Source organism: Saimiri boliviensis, chromosome 5, assembly GCF_048565385.1.
Source record: "Saimiri boliviensis isolate mSaiBol1 chromosome 5, mSaiBol1.pri, whole genome shotgun sequence".
Lineage (NCBI taxonomy): Eukaryota > Metazoa > Chordata > Mammalia > Primates > Cebidae > Saimiri > Saimiri boliviensis.
In genome coordinates, this window is record NC_133453.1 from 87,790,352 (window position 1) to 87,799,766 (window position 9,415).

At 45.4% G+C, this 9,415-nt stretch overlaps 1 protein-coding gene across 6 annotated transcripts in view; it reads right to left on the minus strand.

The window, feature by feature from the left end:
- Window positions 1–6,615, minus strand: part of RIF1 (replication timing regulatory factor 1) — an 88,330-nt gene extending 81,715 nt beyond the window's left edge. For all 6 annotated transcript variants that reach the window (XM_074399701.1, XM_074399702.1, XM_074399698.1 and 3 more), the window contains exons 1-6: window positions 6,496–6,615; window positions 6,002–6,115; window positions 5,165–5,243; window positions 2,510–2,606; window positions 1,029–1,156; window positions 840–934 (exon numbers count right to left, since the gene is read on the minus strand). In XM_074399701.1, the coding sequence (XP_074255802.1) occupies window positions 840–934; window positions 1,029–1,156; window positions 2,510–2,606; window positions 5,165–5,243; window positions 6,002–6,105 (503 nt within the window). In that variant the 5' untranslated portion in view covers window positions 6,106–6,115; window positions 6,496–6,615. The remainder of the gene's footprint in view (window positions 1–839; window positions 935–1,028; window positions 1,157–2,509; window positions 2,607–5,164; window positions 5,244–6,001; window positions 6,116–6,495) is intronic.
- Window positions 6,616–9,415: the final 2,800 nt, after the last annotated feature.

Genomic DNA, 9,415 nt, shown 5'->3' on the forward strand with positions numbered 1-9,415 from the left:
AACACTTTGGGAGGCTGAGGCCGGTGATCACCTGAGGTCAGGCGTTCAAGAACAGCCTGGCCAACACGGTGAAACCTCATCTCTACTGAAAATACAAATATTAGCTGGGCATGGTAGCACATGCCTGTAATCCAAGCTACTTGGAAGGCTGAGGCAGGAAAAGTGCTTGATCCCAGGACGCAGAGGTTGCAGTGAGCCAAGATCCCGCCATTACACTCCAGCCTGGGAGAGAGAGTGAGACTGTCTCAAAAAACCAAAAACAGCCAGGCACGGTGGCTCAGGCCTGTAATCCCAGCACTTTGGGAGGCTGAGGCGGGCGGATCACCTGAAGTCAGGAGTTCGAGACCAGCCTGACCAATATGGTGAAACCCCGTCTTTAAAAAAAATAAATAAAAAATAAATAAAAAACAAAAACAAAAAAATACAAAAGGAGTTTACGCTATTGGCATGCCTGTTATAACAAAAATGAGGAAAGTATTCTATTCTCTGCTAGACACTGATTAGCTTCCTAAACAACCACTAAGCCCACTTATGAATTTACATTATTTTTTAAACCCTTACACAAGCTTTAAGAGCTATTTTTCAAACCTCAACTATGTATGTTATCAGAAGGAACATAACCAAGAATTCACCTTGAACACGGTCACAATGAAAATAAAAAACCTAGTAACCTATCCACATCTACTTCCATCTTCTTTCTGTTACTTTTTATCCTTGAGTCTTTTGGCGTAAATGACATTCCCCACTTTTAATATCTGTCATTTAAATCCCAAAAGCCCTCTCCTTGCGGTAAACTTATGAAAACTATTCTTCAATTTGCACAGCATCCAAATGCATACCTTATGATGACATTTAATGCTTCAAAATCAACAACAGCTGAATGCGTCTCTCCTTTATTAAATAGTATTTCTAATGAATCAATTATACTGGATACCTAGAAAACAAACCAAATAAATACAAATGAAATAACCCTGAACTGTTTATTATTGGCATATAGTTAAGAAGGCATACAGAAAAACTATACTCACCACTTTGCCAACAACTGCAGAGGGAAATGTCTGCTTAGATATCACCCAAAGTGCTCTGGTACGTACATTTTTGTCTGAACTCTTAATGGTATCATTCAGTTTTGAAAGTAGTTCTTGAACATTTGCCTCTGAAAAACAAGCATTTTAATTTTGTATAGAATAGTTGATACTCTTTAAAGTCTCAAATATAAAAGTAGAGAAAACAATAAACTAATTAATCATAAAATAAATGTACATCCAGAGAATAGATCAGAGAACCAATGCTGATATCAAACTTCTCCCCAGAATGTAAAATTCAGATTAGAGCGGAAGGTAGTACTAAGAGAAAATAAATAGACACCAAATCAGGTATTTCGTACACCTGAAATAACGACAGATATCATTGTAGATTTTAACATACAAGACAATTTTTGGTAAGATGTTTTCAATCCTGCATCTCTGCTCCAAAATAAAGAACTGCTTTAAGTTGCTAATACTTCCATATATAAAAAAGAACAAGCCGGGCGCAGTGGCTCAAGCCTGTAATCCCAGCACTTTGGGAGGCCGAGGCGGGTGGATCATGAGGTCAAGAGATCGAGACCAACCTGGTCAACACGGTGAAACCCCATCTCTACTAAAAATACAAAAATTAGCGGGGCATGGTGACACGTGCCTGTAATCCCAGCTACTCAGGAGGCTGAGGCAGGAGAATTGCTTGAACCCAGGAGGCGGAGGTTGCGGTGAGCCGAGATCGCGCCATTGCACTCCAGCCTGGGTAACAAGAGCGAAACTCTGTCTCAAAAAAAAAAAAAAAAAACACAACAAGCAGCAGCTTTTCCCTCAAAAAAGATGGTATTGCTTCTCAGCCTTTTGGCCAAGATCAAGTGTAAAAGGTGGTAACAACTGTGACATCTTTATTATATATCCCTAACTTTCCTTCATTAAAGATAAGGGTTTCCTTTACAATGGCAATCTGCTAATTATGGAGCAACAGTGCAGACTACTTGGAAACTTGGAAAGCATTAGGTTCTGCGCTTTCATTATCATTTTTAGTTCCAAATTATCTCACATTTACCGTTATGTCAAAGAACTTTTCAATTCAGCATATTCCTTAGTACATATGCCTGAATACAAGTTTCCATTTTGGCTAGGCGCAGTGGAGACACGGTTTCACCATGTTGGCAAGGCTGGTCTCCAACTCCTGACATCTTGATCCACCTGCCTCAACCTCCCAAAGAGGTGGGATTACAGGTGTGGCCTGTAATCCAAGCCTGGCCTAAATATCTCTTATTTTTAACAGCACACTTTGCAGTATCAAAGTTAGGGCTTATGTGTAGGTGATGACAATCTAAACATTCTTTCTTAAAAGCCAATCTTTAACTACAGGTTCTGAAACTAATCCAGATATAACAGTACTTTTAACAGCATCAAACTATTAATACTTGAAATTTATACTTTCTTTATACTCTAAAAATATTAACAGCCATAAGAAATGTATCTACCTGATAATTCTGAGGTAATTTTGGGATTATATAAGCAAAATCCCAGGGCTTGCAGTGCAGCACTACTCAGCTCCGAGTTCTGACTGGAAATGTGAGTCTACAAAAAACAAAATCATTTATTACACACAAGCACAAATATAATTTTTAGAAAGCACAAGCAAATTCATCACATTCTACTCCAATCAACAAATCCTTGAGAATGAGCACAAAAAATAAAAATAAACAAGGAATAAGATCAGAAGGCCATGTATAATACAGCTTGGTCAAGAAAGAAGGAACTGGATAGAGGTCAACTAAATGAAGATAAAGGGTATCTCCACACCCATGAAAGCAAAGAAAAAGAGGTCAACAGATGAAAGATGCTAAAGACATGACAGGGAAAAAGGAGTAAGGCCCTCCAGAGTAACCAAGTGACTCAAATGCAAAAGTTAACAGCTTTAGAGTAGTGACATCTCTTTCTCCAAGACTGGGAGAACGAAGGGGCTAAAATGTAAAATTGTATTACTTGAATTAATAGTAACATAAAAAATGTTTCTAAACCCTGTTTTATAGATAAGAGAATTTTAATCCATGCAAATCTATAATTTTTTTTTTTTTAATGTGACAGAGTTTTGCTCTTGTTGCCCAGGCTGGAGTGCTATGGCAATATCTCAACTCATTGCAACCTCTGCCTCCCCACTTGAAGAGTAGCTGGGATGACAGGCACGTGCCACCACACCTGGTTAATTTTTTGTATTTTTAGTACAAATGGGGTTTCACCATGTTGGCCAGGCTCGCCTCGAATTCCTGACCTCAGCTGATCCACTGTCTTCAGCCTCCCAAAGTGCTGGGATTACAGGCGTGAACCACCGTGCCCAGCTGTCAATCTAGAATTTAAAGCCCAACTCATACTATGTATGTAAAAGCTATAAAAGCCCAAACCTGGTGGGGCGTGGTGGCTCACTCCTGTAATCCCAGCACTTTGGGAGGCAAAGGTGGGTGGATCATGAGGTCAAGAAATCGAGACCATCCTGGTCAACATGGTGAATCCCCGTCTCTACTAAAAGTACAAAAAATTAGCTGGGCATGGTGGCGCGTGCCTGTAATCCCAGCTACTCAGGAGGCTGAGGCAGGAGAATGGCTTGAACCTGGGAGGCGGAGGTTGCGGTGAGCCGAGACTGTGCAACTGCACTCCAGCCTGGGCCACAGAGCAAGAATGTCCAAAGGAAAAAAAAAAGGCAGCACAAAAGCTGGGCATGGAGAGGCAAATACCACTAATCTCAGCTACTAAGGAGGCTGAGATGGGAGGATGGCTTGGAGCACAGGCAACCTACCAAGGCCCGAATCTCAATTTTAAAAATTAGAAGCAAAGGCCAGGCACGGTGGCTCACGCCTGTAATCCCAGCACTTTGGGAGGCCGAGGCGGGTGGATCGCAAGGTCAAGAGATCGAGACCATCTGGTCAACATGGTGAAACCCCGTCTCTACTAAAAATACAAAAATTAGCTGGGCATGGTGGCGCGTGCCTGTAGTCCCAGCTACTCAGGAGGCTGAGGCAGGAGAATTGCCTGAACCCAGGAGGCGGAGGTTGCGGTGAGCCGAGATCGTGCCATTGCACTCCAGCCTGGGTAACAAGAGTGAAACTCCGTCTCAAAAAATAGAAAAAAAAAAAAAATTAGAAGCAAAAATAAAAGCACAAGAACAAGGTCATAAAGATGAGAATTGAAGGGGGTAGGGAAAAATAAAAAATAAAAATTAAAAATTAAAAAGAAGATTAGAATTCAAACTGGAGATAAAGTTCAACTTTTTCATTCTAAAAACAAGGACATTTAAACGATGTTAAGGAAGGTCAGGAAGCCACTGAGTAGGCAAGTGAGGACAAGAACACAGGTCCTTAGTTTGATGTCAAACATTTCCCTAAAGCAAAAAAGATGATGGTTGTAGCAAATACTGAGGGTGAATGAGGAAAAAGAAATTAATGCTACCTACAAAGTAGACCAAAGACAATTATAATTTTAGAATCACTTACTTAGAATTAGATTCCCAAAAGGAAAGAAAAGACAGACTAATCTCTGACCCCTGCTTTCAAAATCACAAACTCAGATCAAGTGCCCTGAGGCAACTTTAGGCAAATTAAACTAATTTCTTCACCTGCAAAGTGATGGCTAAAAACCAATCTCATGGAAATACTGAGAGTTAGGTGAGAAAGCATGTAAGTAATTAACAAAGTACCTAAGAAGCTTTAAGTAACAATAAAGACTATTATAATCAGTCAGTATTATTGCTGTTATTTTAGTTGCCTCGAGTCAACTAGCAAAACTTTTAAAAACCACCCAAAGTAGGCCGGGCGCGGTGGCTCAAGCCTTTAATCCCAGCACTTCGGGAGGCTGAGGCGGGTGGATCACGAGGTCAAGAGATCGAGACCATCCTGGTCAACATGGTGAAACCTGTCTCTACTAAAAATACAAAAAATTAGCTGGGCATGGTGGCGCATGCCTGTAATTCCAGCTACTCAGGAGGCTGAGGCAGGAGAATTGTTTGAACCCAGGAGGCGGAGGTTGCGGTGAGCCGAGATCGCGCCATTGCACTCCAGCCTGGGTAACAAGAGCGAAACTCCGTCTCAAAAAAAGAAAAAGAAAAACCACGCAAAGTGAAAACGTATTTAAAAGATACATACCTTTAAAACTTTGTACAGCCGAGGAAGTTTTTTCTCAATTTCTATAATTACTTCTTTTCCTTCTTCTCCAGTCATACGACTTAAAAAGCAGGAAGAACACCAGTTGAAGTAGGTGACAGGAACAAAAAAGTACTTACTCCTAAAATACCTGTACGATCTTTTTAAAAAGTACTTTCGAACTCTTGCAAATGAATTGACCCAGTAGATAAGGTCCTTAGGGGTATACAGAATATATAATGCAATGCATATCAGAAATAAACGTAGAAAAACGCTCAGAATAACTTTTTACATCCAGTGTAAGCAAATTGTGACAGCCTGACTACAAAAAGAACAGGGATCCCTATCCCTGGTTACCAACGACTTACTAAACCTATGGTTTTACAAAAGCTTAGTACATTTCCATGAAAATAATTTTGAAACACTGCGCAATAAAACCAGTTTATTGCTGTTAAAAAAGCAACTCTAGGTGGCCACATTTTCCCAATACATCGGAAGTTTACACTGAAAACCCCTCCTCCAACACCCACTTCCAACCAAAACTTTTAAAAATCCCTCGCTTGCAAAACACACGTGCCTGCTCCCTCCTTGCAAACACTCACCTCCAGCGCAGCAGCACCAGCTGCAGCACCCGGGAACGTTACCTAGGATACATCTCCCCCGCCCCCCAACGCGTCCGCGTCTCCGCGTCCTCACCTTTGCCAGACTTCTAGAACTCACATTCATTCCGCGCGCCCCTCCCAACTTCTTTCTCCCCCCTCCAGAAAGCGCACCCCACCCCCAAGCACGCCCCACGGCGGACCAGCGCACCCCCCAAGCACGCCCCACGGCGGACCTCACCTGGTCAGAGTCAGGTAAGCGTCAGTCTGCTCTCCATGGGAGGCAGAAGAGTCTTCCAAAGTCTCCAACAGCGGGGCGAGGGGGCTCTGACCCCTGGCCGTCATGTCGGCCACCCTGAGGCCCGGACCGGAAGAGGAGAAAAATCCAGTGACCGATGGAAACAGCCCCGCGGCGGCCCAGTGTGAGTCCGGCCTCAGACCCGCACGCCCGCCCCGGCCTCTCAGCCGCGCCGCGCCTGCACCCCACGCCTGCGAAGCACCCGCCCCCGGCGCGAACCTCCCCCGGCGCCCGGCACCAGGCACCGGAGCCCACACCACATTGGGGCCTGGGCCCGCTCCCGCCACCACTTTCCCGGGCAGCTTTCAACAGAGGGAGGAGACAGGCGGGGGGCGGGAGAAGCCAGGGGACCGAGGCGTCTCGCCGCGAGGGGGCGGAGGCTGTGCAGACTGAGGGCTCCCCGCGGCCTACCACTGTGACCCCAGTATTTATCCCACCTGCGAAGATCAGGACGAGGTCCTCTCCGCCTCTGCCCCTCGGCACCCGGACGCTGCCGGAGCGCGACTTTCCCGGCACGGGCTGTTTACTCACGCGTGCGGCGCGCTCCCTCCTAGGCCAAGATGGCGGCGGGGCGGGCCCAGGAGTGCGCGGGAGTGGGTTAGGCCTGGCGGGAGAAGTTCGAGCCAATCCAACAGTCAGCGGCGCGCCGGAGTTATCGATCGCGCCCCTTGCGTTCCTTTTCCTGCCCAGCTGCGGCGTCTTGCCCCCTCGGGTCGGCATCAGGTGGCGGTGGTTTGCATAAAGCGAGGGACTTGAAATTCAAAATGTGAATTAATTGCTCACTCTCACGAGACTGAACTTAGTGGGCCTTCAGAGTAAGTCTCCACACTCGAAGTCCAGTGCTTGTTGAAGTTTTAGCAACAAATCGGTTAACAAAAGGAGGTAACATGCTGTTAGGTTTAAGACTAAGAACTGGGCCGGGCGCGGTGGCTCGAGCCTGTAATCCGAGCACTTCGGGAGGCCGAGGCGGGCGGGCGGGCGGATCACCTGAAGGCAGGAGTTCTAGACCTGCCTGGCCAACACATAGTGAAACCCCTTTTCTACTACAAAAATAAAAAATAAAAAAAAGTAAAAATAAATTAGCTGGGCGTGTGGCGCACGCCTGTAGTCCCAGCTACTCGGGAAGCTGAGGCAGGAGAATCCCTTGAACCCAGGAGGCGGAGGTTGCAGTGAGCCGGGATTGCGCCACTGCACTCCAGCCTGGGCGACAGAGTAAGACACTGTCTCTCAAAAAAAAAAAAACAAAAAACAGACTAAGAGCTGTATCTCAAGCAGGCCTAGATTCCAGCCCTGGTTCCATGTGACTTTAGCAGGTTACTTACGACTCAATTTCCTCCTCTGTAAGATAGGGCTATTAGTAGATGAAATGAGAAAAGGTTGGAGAGGCCAACGGTTCTCTCTAGTCGTGAGCGTGCATGACAATGACCTGGGGGTATTCGTTATTAAACTGCAGATTCCTGGGCCCCGCCCTTACACATTGTAATTCAGTAGATTTAGGTAGCTCCGGAGGATGTGCATTCTTCTGTTAGGCCCCCGGGGGGGTTGAAGGGCGAGATTTGGCTAGGGCTTCTTCTCTAGAGAAACTTCAGTAAACACAGTGACAGTCCTTTCTCCTTGTTGTTAATATGCTGCTCCCCTTTTCATATGCCTTCGAGCGCTCTCCACAACACACTGGATTGCATCAACTCTAAATAAGTCACTTGAAGCTCAGCAGCAATAGAACTCTCCACCCGGCCGGGCGCGGTGGCTCAAGCCTGTAATCCCAGCACTTTGGGAGGCCGAGGCGGGTGGATCACGAGGTCAAGAGATCGAGACCATCCTGGTCAACATGGTGAAACCCCGTCTCTACTAAAAATACAAAAAAATAAACTGGGCATGGTGGTGCGTGCCTGTAATCCCAGCTACTCAGGAGGCTGAGGCAGGAGAGTTGCCTGAACCCAGGAGGCGGAGGTTGCGGTGAGCGGAGATCGTGCCATTGCACTCCAGCCTGGGTAACAAGAGCGAAACTCCGTCTCAAAAAAAAAATAAATAAATAGAACTCTCCACCCCTAGCATCATGGGTTTCTAACCCAGGGTTTGAGTCCTCACTCACATGCGATAAAACTCTCAGCTCTAGAAGTAGAGTGTTGCTTTTTGCTCTTGTGTCATCTGCACTTAGCAGAATGACTGCCAAACCAAGCAGTCCATACATAGAGTGCTTCTTTATGTATGTGTGTTTGTATATATATATATATATATATTTACTTAAATATATTTATTTTATTTTATTTTATTTTAGCTCACTGTGTCGCCAGGTGCCAGGCTGGACTGCAGTGGCACAGTCTCGGCTCACTGCAACCTCCACCTCCTGGGTTCAAGCAATTATCCTGCCTCAGCCTCCCGAGTAGCTGGGACTGCAGGCGCACGCCACCACGCCCAGCTAATTTTTGTATTTTTAGTAGAGACAGGGTTTCACCATGTTGGCCAGGAGGGTCTCGATTTCTTGACCTCCCAAAGTGCTGGGATTACAGGCTTGAGCCACCGCGCCCAGCCTAAATACATTAATTTTTGAGAGGGAATCTCACTCCGTCATTTGCCCAGGCTGGAGTACCATAGCGTGATCTCACCTCACTGCAACCTCCGCCTCCCGGGTTCAAGCCATTCTCCTGCCTCAGCCTCTCCAGTGGGTGGGATTACAGGCACCTGCCACCACACCCGGCTAATTGTATATTTAGTAGAGACAGGGTTTCTCCATGTTGTCAGGCTGGTCTCAAACTCCCTACCTCAGGTGATCCACCCACCTCGGCCTCCCAAAGTGCTGGGATTACAGGCCTGAGTCACCACGACCAGCGGCCATATCATGCTTCTTAAATAAAACAATGAAGGAAGAGAGAAGGAGACATACAAGGTCTTGGGAGCCAAGCTATGGAAATTAAAGGCTTTTAAAAATGGTGAAGAGTTGTTTCAGGGTGAAATTTAGAGACCCTTTGGTAGGAACAAGTGACAAAAGTTTTAAGTGCAGTGTGTAAAATGTTCTTGAATCTTCAGAGGGAAATTTGCTGCTCATTTTGGGAGCTTTGGGAAGTCAGCACAGATATTTAAGAAGGACATTAAGTTACATAATGATAAAATATGTGGACAGATTGCAACATTTAGAGTTCAGGATAATGGAGCGGTTGTGTTGGAAAATAAGACATCTTGAAACCCTATTGTGTGGTAACTATGAGATTAGTGGAAAGAACATTGAGTTTGCCTTGAAGCGAGTTCCTCCACCCAATCCCCCACCCAATCGTTGTTTACCTTACCTTGCTTTAAATTTGTTCTTTCTAGCATTTAACACTATCTAATATTATATATGTGATTTTTTAATTGTCTTCC